The 18553-nt window shown below is 43.2% G+C and overlaps 1 protein-coding gene across 1 annotated transcript in view; it reads left to right on the top strand.

Moving 5' to 3' along the window:
• ADTRP (androgen-dependent TFPI-regulating protein) overlaps positions 1 to 18319 on the top strand; it is a 32128-nt gene extending 13809 nt beyond the window's left edge. The window contains exons 4-6 of the mRNA XM_009703317.1: positions 6884 to 6999; positions 11916 to 12067; positions 18276 to 18319. Of these exons, the coding sequence (XP_009701619.1) occupies positions 6884 to 6999; positions 11916 to 12067; positions 18276 to 18319 (312 nt within the window). The remainder of the gene's footprint in view (positions 1 to 6883; positions 7000 to 11915; positions 12068 to 18275) is intronic.
• Positions 18320 to 18553: the final 234 nt, after the last annotated feature.

Below are 18553 nucleotides of genomic sequence, written 5' to 3'. Positions count from 1 at the left end.
TTTCACAATAACGCTCCCAAACTACCTACACATCTCAGGAAAAAATAAAGTTGCTCTTCAGATGATCACGAACGGCCCTGGAAAGGGCAGAAACAGATAGTAGCTAACAGTTCAGAGGGGAGCACTGCTGGAGTTAAATTCAGCAATAGCTCCCTGACTAATTCGTCGCCACACCTGCTCTGTAACAGGACTCCTTGTGCCTCCCGCTTTATCCATAAAATAAAACTGTGGTTCCCTGAAAACGTGCTGATGGCTGAGAACATAAAAGACAGGTAGCAACTCTGAGAGAGATTTAGATTATGCCCATGTACTAGTTAAAGAAATAAAATGAACAATAATGCTTAAGCACCTCCCGGCCTGAAAAATAAAGAGAGGTTAAGAGAGAAAGAAAAACATGTAAGGACAGATTACAAGAGAAAATTTTAAAATAGACATTTGAATGAAGGCAGTATCACAGCAAAATAAATCAAAAGAGGGAATTTGTTCCAAAATGAAGCCAAGAAAGGAGAGAGCATACAGACATTCAGAAAATTATGAGGAGTATAAAACTAAAGAGAGGTTATGGTGACAGGAAGCCATTTAGTTTTATTATGCTCAGATAACACAGGCTGTAATTGTTTATGAAAGCATCCAACCCAAGGAAACTTCCATAGACAAGAGGATATTTGCCAACAAAGGGCTGTATAACTGCGTAAACACCTCAGCGGTCAACCAATGAACGCTGGCCTCATGGGCCTCGTAAGACAGCACCGAAGGGTTTGTTTTTTTTTTTTTACTCTTTCTTTGCAGTAACGTACCGATGGAGAAGATATAAGCATGAGTATTGGCCACAAGTGGTTGTCAGCACACAAGCTCTGCGGGGAATTTGTCTGAAAGTAGAAACACGAGCAGTTTTTCAAAAGCACTCGATGGTGTCCAACTGTGCCCAGTGGAGTTTAGTTTGGCCAGTGGTAACTGCTTATGAAAAATCCCCCGCTAAAGTCTCACACGTTAATGGAAAGCAGACACGGAGGATATGTAAATGCAGACAAATTCGAAACAAACAGCTACGGTCAACCGAAGCATCATTTCCTTCACTCTGGAGTCAAACAGGGTCAAACCAAGTCAAACTGCGATGCACGCGTTAGGCGCACGAGTGATCTCAGCAGCTCTGGGGAGATTATTCATGGGCTTAAGACTCAGCCTAGGCTGGAGCCTGCAGTGGAACGCAAACTCTACCCAACCCTGTCTTCTCAGCCCCAGGAAACTTGCTTTTACTTATAGTCTCAACAGCAAAGTGGGGATATAACATTGAATAAATCCTCAGATTACTCAAAATATGGGGAGTAAAAATTCCATATGGTCTTACCAAACAGTGGAAATAATATCCAGAGGACTATTTATCTCAGTTTAAGCTCACGAACCTGAAACGTATCCTGGGAAACATACAACATAGGGTAGGAAACAAAAAGTAAAGAAGCAGGAGAAAGTTGTAATTTCATTCTTCTCCACAGGAGATGAGTTAACACACCAGTATTTCCGATGAAGTTCAGCATACATTTAAGAAACTTTCTTCCTCTGTATTCATATGCCAGAGTTTATAAGCAACACAAAGAATTTTGCAATGTTATAACTAGTCCAGATTCACCTGAGTTTGTCAGGGAAAAAAGCAAAGAAACAAAACCCTAGTTAAAAATCACAAGTACCAAAGAGAGCCACAAAGGATTTTTAAATCAAATGTTTGGAATCAGAATTCAGTTTATAAGTGTGATGAGTTAACAAAATGTCTCTGATCATTCTGAAAGTCCCATTACTTTTATATTTCCACTGTACAAACAAATTTAAAAGAAGGTATTTAAAATACTTCTGTCCTTACAAAATTTGTATGCTGAAGGCTTTCCTCAACAGAGGTTATTAGACAAGCAAATATATTAGTATTTCAAAGAACATAAAAATAAGTACTAACTAGATTCCTGCCAAGAGAAGAAAAAAAGCTCTCTGATTCGGTTCAGTTCATTGATAGCATGATCAGTACACACAGCTATTGTTTTAGCCCATTTTCCTTACCTTGGAGTGAAATGGTTTTTTTTTCCTCTCTGTGATAATTATTTTTGACAGTTTCACTGTTTATATGTGAAACTGAGAAACTGTTAATTGAAATAAAAAAATGAGTCACTGTTTCCAGCAATTTTTGCCAATGTTTTGATCTGTGTCAATCTGAGTTTAATTATTAAGCTTTCTTTAAAGCAAGAGGCAAAACTCTATATTTTAATTCGGCCCCATACAAATACTGCGCTCTTCAAACATATGTCAGTTTAAGGATATAAAGTGCAGCTAAATAGGGTTGAAAGTATACTTAATAGCCACGCACTAGAGACCTATGTAAAAATAACTTGAATGAGAAAATACATTGTTTTTATCGAGAAGGATACCAGAAGTCTTTGAAGCCTTTCAGCAGATACAATTAACGATGATATATGGTCTATCACTAACGATGCTGCCAAAGTCAACGCCTATCAGCTGTGAGGGGGAAATAATTTGGAAAGCCAACTGCATGTCATAGGCAAAGGGCAGGCTTTGCACCCCGTAGCCAACCGCACGTTCCTCTGGTGTCTGCTGTATAAATACGCATCTGCTCTTGTAAACATGCTCAGCTATTCGGTAGAAATTCCACTGTGATTTTATGGTTAATGGACAAAGTGGGTTCGGCAGAAATAAATGAAGTCACCAGTAGACACTGGGATAGGAGAAGTGCAAGGGAAGATTTTCCCATGTGTTTGTTGAGCTTGAGGCATATATGTACATGAGAAGGAAGGGGGGTGGGGTGGAATAAAAAGCTTTATATCCACAAAGGAAAAATGCTAAACCAAGAAATTTTCATCCTAGGGCTACATGAAGTAGCTGAGAACTGTTGTAGAAATTTGTCTCAAGAAGGCATCTGCATGGCAAGTTTAAATGGCCCTACAAAAAGGATGTCTAGTTAACATACACAGTGATTCTCTCTAACTAGGAATAAGCTAATAATCTATTTATAAATAAAATTGGATTAATATATGGCAAAATAGTTTTAAAAGGATTCAGTTATTTATACAGAGGACACAGCACACACTTTAATAAGTTGTATGCCAGTGTCATCATTGGACTTGGGAAGAAAGCAGCTTTCCTCCTGTGCCACAACAAATTTCTTTCTTTTTATATTTAATTTTTTTCTTCTTCCAAATCAGCATAGATCCAAGACCTTTAACGAAGTGTTCACAAAACAAGAGGCAGCAGCCCCTCTCCTGAATGCTTTCGCTGCTCTTGGAGGTGCAAGCACTCTTCCACGCAGCGGGAAGCTCGGCTTCAAGCCCCTGCGAATCAGGCAGAGCAGAAATTTGAACCTACCCCTTCCACTAAACTTGGCTATTTCCAAAAGCAGCCAAATTTTCCAGCTTTGCCAGTAACTCTCAAACTTCCTTTGATTTACGGGCCCCTGAGTATTTTCTCTAACTCCTCCATAAGTGGAGGAGCCTGCCAAAAAATGACTAGTTAAGCAAATCAGCATTTTCTAAATCAACACAGAATAAGAAGAGCTCCCAACTGTCTTTCACAACCACTACCAGTTTGCTACCCATCTGCAATGCACATGTTAGAGCAGCGGGCCCCCCCTCGCCACCCCCATTTTCTTGCTCCCTGTGACCGCATCATGCTGTCCGCACGTTGCTGGCCTGCTGCTGCAAGCTGCCTCCGGCCATCATCCGCTGCAGTGCCGCTCGCTCTCGTGCCCGTGAGGCAAACGAGAAACTGTAAATGAGGTGCAAAGCTCTGCTTTTCTCTCCTCTTCCCCCTTTCCTGCAGGATTCACACACTGTCAGGCAGCACAGAGGTATGAACTGAGAAAGAGAAGTTGGCTAAGCGAATAGAGATGTTGGTGGTCTTAGTCACGATAGCTTGCTCCTGTTGGAAGAGAAGAGCCCCCGCTTCTCCACGCTTTCATCCACTGCTTCTGGAAGCGAGCACTTGCGCCGACTTTGGAGTCTGCACAGCCCTCAGTAGCTGGTTCAGAGGAAAACTGAGGCTGGGTCAGAGATGCCCAGAGGGTGCTTGGCAGAATCACACTCAACTTCTTGTCTAGCTTCTCCTGGAAAGGGCTTGCCCAGCTCCCCGGGGTAGCTCTTTCCCCCCTTGCCCTTGCTACGTATTTCCCAGTATAAGCTACATCTCTCTTGAGGAAAACGGAGCCAATCGCCCTTAGTCCTACCCGTGATGGACACGGAGAACTCGCCCACCCCAGCCATCACTTTATCAGCCTCTCAAGCCTTTGAAACCTCTCTCATTTTCCTTTCCTCTCTAGACACAACAATGCATTTGGTCCTGATTTCCATGCCTGTCTTTGGGCTGCTTTCGTGTTTGTACTTTCTTGCTGTTTGTGCTGTCCTTTTCTGGACGTGCTCCAAATTACCTGCACTTGTCAAAATGGGGTCCCCTAAATCAGAGAGAGTGCCAGCCAAAACCTCATCAATTCAAGTGGAGCCCCACAGTTACTTCCCAGGTCTTTCTTACATACAATATTCCTATTAATACCATCCCAGAATGCCACACGCTTTTTCTATTAAAGCAGCATCATATTGCTGGCTTGTACTTATTTAATGTTCACTCTGAGAACAAAAAGCCCCCAAATAAGGAAATAAGTATATAAAATAACCCCCACCTAAAAAACTGCTCACTTCAACAAAGGATTATTTCACCAGGTCAGTCCTACTAGATCCCTCTTAGGACAGCAATAAAACAGCAGGAACACCCAGCTTATAGTTGTTAAAAGTGTTTAAGTTAAAAGACTAGCAAGGACATTTCACGTATCCCAAAGGAATTTTGTAGCCCACTGGATGTCAGATGAAAACCAGGTCTTATATCCACTTCGCGTAATGGACAAATCCACTGCAAAAGGCTAAAGCCTAAAAGTGAGGACAAAGTGCAAATATTCCATCATTGCTGTCTTGCGTGGGCATTTTGGTTTTATCCAAAGACGAACTATTGAGCACCAATGTAAAATAAACTTTTTTTTTAAAAAAAAATCATTCTAAAAGCAGCTTAACACATAGATTTCTGACTAAAAGACAGTTACAGGGATTATACATGAAAACTATGCACCAAAGACATTTTTCTGGTTAAATGAATCCCAGAATCTCTTCTACTGATACAAGAAGACCTCTGCTATCAACCAAGTGGGTTGCAGAGCTGAAGAATATCTTTGTGAAACAGACAGAGGAAAATCTCAGTGCCAATGAGTGAGAGGAACCAGAACATCAAATAACTCTTTTCTATCTCTTTTCTCTGAAAAATGGCAACTGAGATGGAAGGGTTATTTTGGCAGCAGGACTGCCAGGTATGAATAGCAGCTCCTGGGGGGCCTGAGGGAGGACATGCAGCCTCCTGTGAGCTGTCACTTGGCAGCGGCAGACAAAAATGGATGCCCGCCCCTTAAACAAATAGGGGAAGAATGTTTTCACACATGCTGTATGTAGCTCAATGTGCGTCTAAAGAATTTCATGTGTAGTTGTGGCAACTTATACTATAAATATACAGCAATAAAACTTTGACACCATACTACCATATCAAATACTCTTCACAGCTTCTGACAAATACATACAATTCCTTGGGACAAGAGGAAACTTCATACCATACACCCAGCAGGTTGTGCCTTTAGGGAAAAACAAACAAAAAAAAATCAGTTTGGTGGTTTTTTGTCTTTAAAGGTCTATCTATCTTCCTCTGCTGCCCTCCCCGCCTTCCTCCACCCATCTACCTGTGAAATGATTTGCTTAATTAATAGGAATTTAAACAACTAGTCAGCTACATTTGTCGCTGTAGCTTTCTGCCCTTGCACCTCATTGACTGTTTTTGCTGTGGTGTTCCCCAGCATTGTTTAGGTCTTCTGTCCTAGGTATTGCAACTTAAAACTATTGTTTGTTTGCACAGGGAGTATTACAAAACTTTTCGCAGTGAAATTTCACCCCATCAGATTATTTTCCGAAGTTGCCACAAACCAGCCAACAAGTTGAGGTGTTAGCATCCCAAGAGCCCCGCATTGTCCATTTAACATCTGAGCCCAGAAGGACTTTGGCCATGCTCCCAGCCTCCCCATGGTGAGGAGCATCCCTCTTGGAGGCAGCTCCCCACCACAAAACAGTCAGTGCCACCAAGCTGTTTGCCCTGTGCTGAAGTTATCATCATAAAAGGCCTTGAAACTGAAGCTGCTTTTAATACAACTCAAACTCTTCGACAAAAAAAAAAAAAGAAGAAGAAAAAAAAGCTTCTCTGGCAAGCTAACTCTTATTAACTCTTGGTTAAGCTTGTTTGAAGTTCCTTCATTGTCTTGATTCACAGCTAACTTAAGTCCTCTGTATGTTTACCACCATGTTTTTCAGTTTACAAAGAGAAGCACGAGACACTGCAACTGCCATGGAGTAAATAATAAATGACAATATATAAAGTAGAATGAACAGAACATGAAGGCAATTCAGCAATTGCTTAATGAGTTCAAGGAGGAGACATTTGACATCCTCAAGTGCACATAACAATAGACTTCAATATATTTTGTTCTTTAATGGGAACTACCAAAAAATTTATTGCGTTATAAAATCTAAAAGGAAAGCCTACCTATCATAAAGTAATGCAGATCACTCTACAGACAGAGCTCATTACACTACTTTTTACAGCATACTAACAAGAAAATTTCTGAGCTCGTTACTGCAGGGATACTTCTTCACTATTAAAAAAATGAAGTGTGTGCATTTGTATACAATTACATGTGGTATTGTTAAATAATCCTTTGGTTACGGGCAGGCTCTTGTGCTTTGTGATGAGCAATGACCGAAGGCGAGGCACTGCGACCGGTTAGTGATGGACTGTCTTTCCTCCTCAGCACACGGCTGTATTGCTATTTGCTGTCCTGGAAATCCTTGCCATGCCACACCGTTACCCGGCAAAGAAGAAGGGATTGATCCTATTAGGATTTGTCGCTTTTCTGTATATCAGTTGGTAAGAATTGCATACTTTAAAAGATTTTCTTCAAGTGATCTACTTTGTAAAACAAGGCCAAATGCCGTACTTAAATCTAAAGTTCCCTCCCAGGCACATGGGAGGCAGCAGTCTCTTCTGTGGAGAAGTTACCTGAACATCAGCTGAGACCCATGAAAACTATTTCCAGACATAGGCAGAGCAGGTTTCTTCAAACACAATACAGATCCTGAGACCCTACATAGCATCTCCTGCTTTTCCAATGCCTCTTCTAGAAAAGCAACTAAATTGCCATAAGCTTTGAGTTATTTCTGCTGGGCTGGAGGTTTTTTTATTTCTACTAGTACCATAAAATTTACCTCCGCTTGCTGTCTCGCTTACTGAAAAAACACCAAACCTCAAAGGTCTGGGGGTCACGGGAGTAGAGGAGGAGTAAAACTCAGTTTGGTATTTGTCAGGGACACATGGCTGGGTTTAGAAACTCGAGACAGAAAATGATACTCAGAGCCAGGTGCAAACCGACGGGTAGCAAGGAGGCATCTGCCCCACTACCACCTCCCACTCCACCGGTGGACACCGCCTACATTTCCAGCAATGTACCACAGTTGATCTACAACCTGTTAGAGAGCGATCCTGGGAGAATAAACTGTATCTAGCCAGGCCACAGTCATCCACCCACCTCCTGTGTCTGTGTCACGCATCCCTGGAGCTGGGTTTGCATCCGCTCCTGCTCACAGCATCCCGGCTGCAGTGCCGGAGTCTGGAGGCAATGCCCACTCCATCTGACTACGGGCAGCTGCCCACACTTCAAACCACTCTGAGGATGCCTTATGTTGAGTCTCTGCTCAGGAACGGGTCCATACAGTTTCAGGGTACACTGCGATATCACTTTCCAGAGCTCAGGAAACACCTGGGCCCTAGCGTGGAGGATACAGAACAACTGGTCAGCGGGGAGGTGGCTTGTCCTTGTGCAAAGATTTCTGAGAAGTCACTGGGACTACGAGAGAACCCATCCTTCCCATTACTACCCAACAGTTCTCACTCAGCTAGAGACTACCTTCAGCCCACCAACAAAAACTGGGAATAGAAAATAAATGGCACAGATGACTTGCAACTTGAAATCCATCAGAGTGGCTGTGGAAGCAATGGACTGCGCTGCTACATGGTGTAACCAAGTTAGGAGCCATTTGTCCTAATCCAGCCCAGAGCCTAATACGATTATGACCACAGCTTCCTAAATTCCTTTTCTATGTTCTGGTTCACCCAGTTGCTTAATGCCGGCTTTATTTTGCTTGTCTTCTGACAGCATTTGGTTTTTACTGCCTTTGAGACCAGACGGCTCTCTGGGCAAGTATTGCAGTCCTGTGTGCCACGCTTTCCCCTAAAGCCCCTCTCAGCTGAGCAATCTCACCCCACGGGAGACAGGGCTCATGCCAGGACCTGAATCCTCATCAAAGGATCAACACAAGTATCAACACACATGAGCCCTCCCAGTATCTTCTCCAAATTGATGTTGCATGATACTGCCGGGGTCCCGAGTGGAAAGCGGTCCCTTAGAGCTCTTGTCCCCACTGTCCCAGGGCTCTGATAACTGGATAAAAGATACTAGAATTTCAATGCTCTTGCTTTCTGTCCTCCCAAGGCAGCAAGGAACGTCCTGCCTGCTGTCTTTATTACTTTCTTGTAATGATTCCCTGCAACCGCAGACAACAGCTTCTAACCAACAGAAAAAATTTTTAGCCTGTGTGCTAAAATCTTAACACGCGTACACATTTTACAGTTGGTGCTGTGACCTGGTGATTTCATAGCGCCATGTGTTTCAAACATAGCGCGTGTTTCACAAGCAACAGAGTCCTTCCTAAAAGCCTCTCCTTGAACTGTCGCTGTTATCCCTGCGCTTCCCCTTCCCCAGCATCGATGGGCTGAGAAGTGACTGGTCCCAGCAAGGCAGCAGGGACACCGAGCAGCCGGTGGCACCTTGCACCAGGTACCTGCCTCTGAGCGGGGCTTCACTACAGCTTTGAATGCCCAGTGTTCAAAAAGGAAAGGGGGCTTTCAGCTGCGGGACACCAGGGCTAAGAGAACCATTAGGCATGTTAGTTAATTCTTGCAAGGATGGATCTTGCATCTGCTGGTTCCTTTAAAGTAATGCCTTACTCTTGGAGTCATCGTATCAAAAACAGTGAAGAATATATAAATTTTAGAACTGGCATTTTAAATCTTAAAAAGGAAGTAACAATAGATTGCCCTTTCCTGTTTCAGTGGCAATAGATCAGTATAAAATAAATCTTAATCTTCACAATTTCGTACATGTCTTCAGAGAAAAGTTCAAACTACCTTTGCAAGGGAATATAAATCATTATAGATTGTACTCTATACAAAACTAAAATACAGAAAAACCTAAACTAGAGACCCAGGGCTTTCTTGTAATATGTCCATATTCCACCTCTGTTAGGAATCAAAATATTTTTCCTTCACTGCATGCTTATCTTCAGTTCACCACCTTTTAATTTTGAATTAACCACAGTCTCAGAGAGCTCATATGTGGCCAGTATGTTCTTTTCTCCATTCTGGATCTTCCCATTTAATAATTCCCTAGATAAACTTTTTTTCCTCCCTGCAAGTGAATGCAGCGGCCCCATTAACATTAATGGATGGGTAATGAGAGGACAGGATAAATCCCCCAGTCGCATCCAGCCGTAGTATGACAGCACATCCCCTCCCCCTGATATCTATAAGCTGTCCTCTATCCTACAGCACTTTAGCAACTTTAGTTATACCTAGGGCTGTTATCTCAATCTATCCTCCCCATAATTCTGGGCATTGTCTCCTTCTGACTCACTTGATGATATCCAAGATAAAATCTTGGTAATAAGTGAAATTTGGTAAAATGAAGTCTTCAGAATAATAAATCTCTGAATCCTGCGTGTATATTTAACAGGCGATTACCCACACGGAATGAGCAATATGTATTTCCAAGTTGTGGGGTGTGCTTTATGAAATCCCTAGCAAAAAAAAAACCCAAAACAAAACACCAAAAAACCCAAAGAACTAAAACCAAAACCTCAACCATTCTGTGATCAAAATGAATAAGTTCAAGAATCTGGAGGTATGCCCCAAAATAAAAAACCTGGCAACACACAGCTCCCACCAAGTCAGAAAGCTGAACATGCCTTAGCGCTCCTGCATAGTCATTTGTTTAGGTTTGAAAAGAGGGGTTGGCGTGCTTCATATGAGGCACGCCAGCTGGCCAAATCGCATCAGGATAATCTAGTTCCTCATTATATAAAATAAAGGCAGTTGTCACTCTCCGTTTTACTGTTTGAGACACATTAAGAAAATAGTAGCCCCGTGCAGTGAAGAACACATGCTGACATCTGCACGGGCACCGGTTAGCACCTGGTCTTCAGTATTTCTGCTCGGCCTCTCTGTGGCCTCTTGTGCAGGCTTTTTTTTTTTTTTTAAATTGCTTAGCTCCTTTCACAGCCCTGTTTGTTTGATGAAAGAACCTTAAATCATGAAAAAGAGTCTTTACACTCAACATTTCCATGCTCAGCCCAGGCAGCTCCACTACCAATCCCCCCCCTCTGCCCCTGAGGTGGGAATTAGTGAATCTCTCTTTACAGGCAAGGTAAAGACCCCACCTTTTTTATGCCGTACCCCTTCCTTCTCTAACTAGAGAAAGGAGAAATAATTTTTTCAGACCTTTTTTTTTTTTGCTTAGCACTCTCATTCCTCAGTTTCGTGACACAGTTCCAAGCTGGAGGGGCAGCCCGTTTGTCACCTCTCTCCGAGGCGTGACGATGCTCAGTGCAGGGTGGCAGGCTGGGAGCCATCAGAGAGAGTGGGACTGCATTCCCATGCCAGCACCGGTGGTGGGAAGTATGGCATACTCCCCAGATGTGGCTGTTTTTTTCAAATCAAGAATTAAACCTTTTAGGACTCTTTGGACCCAAAAGTTCTTTTTAGGGAAGTGCTGCCCATCCTTAGAATGGCACATCCTCATAACAATCACTGGAGACCTGCCTTATTGTTTTATATACTTTACATATTCAATACAAATATATATATATAATTTTATCCATAAAAATGTATTTTTTCCTATATTTAATACAGACCATATTTATATTCCTAAGTGTATGCATTTGCTACCAGCCACTTTTAGGAGCTGTAAACAATGAAAATAGTATCAGTGAACTGACAGCTACTACAAGATGGTTTTTTGAGAGAAGAAAGAGGCAGAAAGAGACGGCCTAAGTAGAAGAAAAGCAGTTCTATAAAGCAGGCATATTCATCCTCTTACTTTTCCTTCTTTCCCTTTTCCAAACAGCGCTCTGCAAACGGTTCTGGGACAAAGGAGCAAAGCAGCTACACGTTCCCTACCTACCAGCTCCTTCTCCTCTCAGACCAAGAAGAGAGGTGCTGGAGAATTCCCCTTGCCCTCTCACCTCCTGAAAACTTCTTTCCACTCCCCAAACCAGTGATCAACAGCGGCAGGACAGAGCTAGTGAGAAACTGCACTTTGTCTCCACGGACCCTCGAGATCTGGATGGGGGCTGAAAGGCTGCTGTAACTGAAGAGCAAGCACATATGTGGGAGCTTATTTGAATAAGCTTCACTTAGAATAGCCAAGTGCACATCCCTTTTTCTGAGCGTTTTGCTATTTTACTGTTATTTTACTGCCATTAATAGCCAATGCCACCAGGGTGACAGCAGAACATTGTGTGCATTTCGACCTGCGCTGAAACCCATCTAATTTAGCAGCAGCTCAAGTGTGCTTCACAGCAAATAGCCCAAATGTTGAGATGTATCGACAGCCGAGCTAATTTTCTCTATCAAGATTGTTTTGATAACTTGGTCCTTCAGGAGTTAGAAATCATGAAGTGGTTCTTCTAACTGAATGGTCCTAACCAAAGGTCATTTCTCTTCTCGCCCAGGGTCCTGTGGATTTATTCTGTCACAGGAGAGTGGGTATATCCTCTCTTTGCTTTGTTCAGCCCAGCCGGGCTAGCAGCCTTTTTTGCCGGTAGCCTTGCCGTCGTCATCTCTTTCTACAACTTCGGGGAGTTCCTCAACCGTATGATATGGGGTCAGTCCAAGTTTTGTTTTTCACTTCTATCCATATGAAAAAAAATTATCTAAAATGAATTCCTGTGATTGCCTAGGCAGGTGGGGAGAGGAAGGGGGGCCCTTGTACACTGGGGGGTGGCATTTGGGTGTCTGATAGAGATTGCCAGGTCCTAACCAGTTACTAACGGAGAACAAATCGGAGCAAGAATCCCAGCCCTACCAGAAAAAAGGCTGGGCCAGGTTTCTGTAATGTGGCTCAAGAAGCACCTCTTACCAGCATAATCACTAGATTCTGAATTCCTTCTCAAACAAGGGTCCAGGGAAGCCAAATCTCTCCGGCTAAAATTCTTACACCAACATCACGTGGTGTTTGTCAGACTAGGGAATGCCTCTGTTTACCGACAGTTTGTAGGAAGGCATTAGTATATCCAAGTGAAAGCATCGCAGTGGCGCCATGGGTAAAACAGCATTTCAGAAAGTTTCACAAACTGTTGAGAATATTTCCCTTCTGCTTTGGTAGTGGTATAATCAGTCATGATTTAAAGAAAATGAAAAGCAGCTTCCTTGGACAAATGGGCAGTTAGAAAAAAAAAAGTGCAGTTTAGGAGGACACATTCAACAGGTGGAAGAAAGAACAGATGAAGGAGCTTTGGGGATTTGGCATGGGATATTATTATTTTCCCTTCTGGTTTCCTCTCACCTTTTTCATTCAAGATTAACTTTTTTGAGGATGAAAGTGTTTCTGTCAGGAAAACGTGTGTATTTTATTTAGGACAAATGTGTGAACATTTGCAATTTCTTAAACTAGCTTTCTGATGAAAGAAAAAATGTTGCAAAAACACCTCTGAAAATAAATAAGACAACCTCCCTCTGTTCTCAGGGAACATTTGATGCCTGATCCATTTTGTGAAGTCTCACATGCCTGTCAAGCCAAAGTAGAATGTCTGTAGCTAGTCTCTCACCATCCATACTCAGCTACCTAAAAGCAGCAGATTGACTTTCAAGTGTGCTGAATAACCCACTTCACCGCTTGATACCTTTGCAAATAAGATGCCTGCCCTACACGTCCATGTTTGGAAATTTTGGCTGAATTCTATTCTTGCATAAACGTGATACGAGATGAGGATTGCTGGTAAATGAAAACAGATCTGCAGCCTTTCTGCACCAGCTCTGGTTTAAGAGGCATCACATAAATAGTAACTATTACTAATCAAAGACCATCATTGCTACAAGACAGTATTGGTCCTTATATGAGATCTGATATCCGATACATCTAGGTATCAGATTTTTCATCACTGAGTACGTATTAGTAATTTCAGGTCTAGAGTATGCCTGATGCATAAGATGGAGATAATCAGAATTAAAATAATTTGATATACAAGGTGTTAATTGATGGGACAAAAGGCCATGCCAAGCAGAGATCAAATTAACTGCAAAAATTAGACACATTTTGAACAGCTGACTAAATATACTCACTTAAGAGATGTTAATGTAAGAGATTTCTAAAGAAACTGGGGCAAGCACTAAACTTTCTTTTCTGCGCACACGGAAAGGCTGAAAAGCAGCCCCAGGTGTGACAGCATGAATGTAACCTCAGAGAGTATATATAAACACAGCATACGTGATATCCTCTGTTGAGATCTGGTGTGCTTTTGCAATCCACAGAGGCCTTCTGTGTTTGGTGGGTCTGCCTCTCCATGCATACTTTGTATTTTTCAAAGCAGCAACAAAATCATGGCCTTAACAATTAAACGGCATTTTCATCCACATGCAGGGCACTCCCCCCAAGTTACAGTTCCCCACGTTTGTGCAGACTCCTGCTACCTCACATGCATCCTCAGCTCCTCACCCCCAGGACTGGCAGCATTCCCTGGACTTGCTGTACACCAATAAAAGCAGCTGCAAGCTGCACCCCAATAGCTGGCAACTCCGCACTGATAATACAGGGACTTTGGCAGCAATAACTTCTCAATAAGCTCCTGCCCACCGCCCCTTGCTCCTTCCTGCTCCACCACATGCACCTGTTTCTTGCAAGCAGGGGCTCTTTTCAAATCAGATCATTTTCCCTGATCCGTTTCCCTGCTGTGTCCACTCAAAAGAAGGGTAGGACTTCCTTAAGCTGGTATTGATAACAAGGTCCCAATAAGCATTGAAACACAGCCAGAGGGAAGCTATTCCAAATTACAGCGTGCCAGAGTCTTAATATGTTCCTGACTGAGACAAATCTTTGGCTCAGCATTCCCAGAGTAAAAAGAGCTGCAAACTGAATTCCAACATACCTTTCTTCTCACAGCAAAAATGGCTCCACGTACTTTTTTTCATCCTATCCTTTCCCGTCTCACATTTCCATCACGATAAAGGAGATGATGCAGTTAAAATAAGCCTGTAGGAAAAAAAGAACAAAACACCACACACTAAGCAAAACAACCTGTGGTGGCAGAGGACAGACCCCTTCATCTCTCCGTACCCTCCACCCTGCCCACCTCCTCCCTCCCCCAAAAGAAAGGGTACATGGAAGGGCACTTCTGCCCTCTTTTGCTTCCTGCTCAGTCCCCCAAAGGCACAGTTCGAGTTGCAGAGCAATGCGATTGTACCCCAGGTTCCTATAGGCACATCTGGAAAGACCTTCTCCAGTAACACCTGTAGCCACCAAGCAATTAGACCCGATGCTGGCAGCATCTGCCGAGGCAGGCCACCCTGCTCTGCCGAGGCAGGCACCCCTGCCTGGGCTGCTGCCACCAGGCGCCTCCCCAGAAGGAAAGGCTCTGGGGCAGCTGCTTCTTTGTCTGTCTCTCCCACTCGAAGGAAGAAAGCTTGCCGAGTTTGTGCCCAGATAAGTTGTGTTTATTCGAAGGCGCAAGAAGCGATTAACAAATAGCTCCACACGAGTGACAAGCCTGGTTTCCTTCTGGACTTGCATCCTGTGGCAGACTGCAGGCTGCAAATGAAGCTTGTCCCACAGCATGCCATGCTTCGTATGGGCTCTCTTCCATGTTCCTTTATAGCTTCAGGCCACTATCACTTTTCCTAAAACCGGCTACATAAATATTTACTCTTTTTCACCCTTAAAGGTATATTCAGTTCCAACTTATTCCAAAGTCTATGGATGGCAGCTTTCAGCTTCAAGCAAGTAATTTTGAAAGCTATGTCCTGTGCTTGACCAAAATGCAGTATCTTTTCTGAGAGCTGGAAAACCCAGGCTGTCAAATATAACCTTGTTTTTCCTTTTCAGAACAAGCAAAAGATGCCAGACCCTAAGTTTGTTTTATTATTTATAGACAGACTGTTTCATACAGTATTGGAGGTTTTAAAAATGTATTATCTCTCATGTGCCTCTCCCTCCCCTTGCACAGTTGGATTGGTGGTAACTAAGGCAACCCAGCTGCACAGCCTGAGCACCACAGAAAATAGTACCAGTAATGACTTTTTTTTGTTTTAAATTCCAGAGTTTCTAGAGTACTACACAATGTTGAGCAATACAGAAACTCCAAAGAGGATAATTTGAAACAATGGTCTGATTCTTTTACTGCCATAAGTTTACCTCAGCCAAGAACTTGGCTGCGGGGTCCGAGCACCAAAGATGAACTCTGCGATAGCTTCTCCTGTTCCCAATGGGTAAAAAACATCACGCAGGCAACTGATCTCACATTACTTGGACCAGTCAAACTAGAACGCTCAAAAATAAAGCAAAGCAGTTTTCACTCGGGTTTTGCTCCTGGTGAGACAACCAGGTCCTCAGGAGAAATTCAGATCTAAGTTCTCCATGTCAGACAGAGCAACATTTCAGGTGAGGTCTCTTCTCTGGTATCAGCATTTCAAGACAGAGCAGATTCATTTGTCTTCTAAGACATCTGAAAAAAAAAAAAACAAACCCACAACAGAACAACATTCATCAGCTGCTTCATTTCAATACTTTGAAATGCAGGTGGATAGGAGCTATAGCTAGCTACAGCTGCCCACTCCACCAGTGACTTAAATGCCTGCTGAGGGCAAACCCCTCTCAGGTGGTGGATCGGTCCTTTGGGAGAGAAATGGGGCAGAAAGGGAGGCTGGCTGGCTGTCAGAGCAGGCAGCAGCTCCAGACCCACACCTGGATGCCCACTGTCCTCCAGAAGGCAAAGCTTTGGTCAGCAGGTGGCTGAGGAACACCAGGGCGGCAGGGAGCAAAGCCAGAATTAAAAATACTCTAAAGCAAGGGATCAGGCAGTACAACAAGAGCTGTTGCTCTCAGGAAAAAGAGGAAACTTACAGTGGAGTAACTTCCTTGTGCCCAGGGCATGGATGGATGTGCTTCTCTAGATCTTCTGGGAGCTCTTGAGTGTCTTGCCAAGACATTGCCGAAATATAGTCACCTAAGGCTGAGCTACAGTTAGATGGCAATCTTCTCTAACATATTTTTCCTGTTCTTTTTGGAGTACTTTTGCATTCAATGCATTTTCCAGAAACATATAACATGTTTGAGGAACTGATTGTTTTCCCTGGGTTTTATTCTTGTATTTATGTGCTTGTGAAACCAAGCTCCCTTAATACCCTGTACTCAGCTGTTGGGAAACCCAGCCTATGTGACAGCACGTGAATCTGTCCAATACACAGGAATACTCTCATACGATTGAATTCTCGATGCTCTCATTCTCCCGACCAGCTGTTGAGATTGCAGAAACCAGAGTGGCAAATGAAGGGCTGCAAAGGGCATCCCTGTGGGGTACGAAGTCATCCTACCATTGTACTGGTACAGGCGTATGAACAGCAGGTTTTGTATGAATGCTAAAATGCTTGTGTTCTGCAGACACAGGTTCCACCCTTTGTTATCACAGTGTCCAGAAGGGATTTTTAAACTGAGCCTCTTTTCCAGAAGATATCTTCATTGGTTCTATGATGCCTTTAAAAACAAAGAGTAAGAGTCTAGGCTATATCTATTTCTTCCAGTGAACAAACAAGGTTTATATCTACAGTTTCACTATATCACCAGTGATGAATGGAGCTCAAATTTAAGAGGATTTGCAGCCCAGAGTTTGCAAACTAAGTACGAATATTTACTTTTGTCTCATCCATTCATCCTAGTTGTGCCACACTCCTGTGATGGCATATTTATATCCCTCATCTTTGTCACTCCCCCAAGCTGCAGTTTACCCCTCGGGTAGAGTCGTCTAACTATTTAAAGGAAACCTGCACCATCTGTCACACGCCCTACTCTTGCTGACAAGTTTATCTGATGATCCACTGGAGGCAGACCGGATCGGAAGCTCGTGCAACCCAGGGCTTACAACTTCATCACTGGAGGCCAGACATTAACAGGTGCTTGCTAATATGCTGTCCCTGGCCTAATAGGCTAGTCTTTTTTTGTAGTTTTGTTTTGTTGGTTTTGTTGCTTGGTTTTGTTTTTGGTTTTTTCCTCTCCCATCTTTAAAATATCTATTTGGTCAGTACAAAATACTTACAGGATCATTTGGGAAGGAAGAAATGACAGGATTTTGTTCCATATCAGGTCAATTGCCAAATGCAATGCAGGCTGGAGATAAATAAAATACAGCAGTTAGTGTTTCACAGCCTCTGAGGTCTATGGACAAGGAAAGCACCTTTAAAAGAGGGTTCCTTGTGAGTAAACGATCATCAACAGGGAAGAAGCGAGGCTGAGACAGTGCATTAGGTAAGGTACCCAAATATATTTGGTTATTGCCACACTTGGTGCCCCACAGTAGCCCATATGGTCTCTCGCTGGCGCTTCAGAAAGCTGTGGGTCTTCAATAGGTCCTGTTCTGTCCTGGCCAGCCATGTGAGGATGTTCCAAGTAGCTCAGCTGCAGGGATTAATCGTCTGCTGCCTTTCTAGACAAGCTTTATTCTTGAAGTTTTCCACAAATTCTTACACTGAGCTAGGCTTGTTTGGTTGCAGATACTTTTTCCCCACTAGCAAAGCATCATTATTCTCAATGGATGTGGCCCATGGTAGATTTCAAACCATTCCTCAGTAGTTGAGTAATCCCTTACTCGCTGTGGACATCCCAGGCTCATTCGACTTCTGCAGCACTTCAGCATTAGCAGCTGGTCCAAGCCACACACTCATGGCTTACTCCCGCTCCCAGACGGGTTCGGTTCCCCAGGGATGTTGGGAGGCTGGGGCCAGGTTCACATCCTCCTCTCAACAGCACGCTTCATCTGCGAGAAGACCTCTCTGTAGTGCCTCCCCCCCACCCCCCCAATAATCTTTTCTCCTCTGCCTCCAAACAGGAGATTCAATAGTAATACTGGACTACAGGCGGAAAGGCAAGTGAATCCTCCTCTTCAAGCCAAACAATCTCTCCATGAATGCTGAAGCCATGAAGTAGAGGAAAATAAATACAGCTGTGATAAATCCTTTCTCCAATGCATTGCAGCTTCTGGTGAAGCCATTATGTCATCAGACATATGGAAACCTGGTGGAAAGTATTAAATGTTTGCCTCTTGCATGATAACTCTGCAACTGCTATGAATAAGAAAATTGTGTTCATCTGTTTACACAGATTTCT

The sequence above is a fragment of the Cariama cristata genome, unplaced genomic scaffold (assembly GCF_000690535.1).
Source record: "Cariama cristata isolate BGI_N322 unplaced genomic scaffold, ASM69053v1 scaffold4647, whole genome shotgun sequence".
In the NCBI taxonomy this organism is placed as follows: Eukaryota; Metazoa; Chordata; class Aves; order Cariamiformes; family Cariamidae; genus Cariama; species Cariama cristata.
This window is presented reverse-complemented; position numbering and strand designations above follow the sequence as displayed.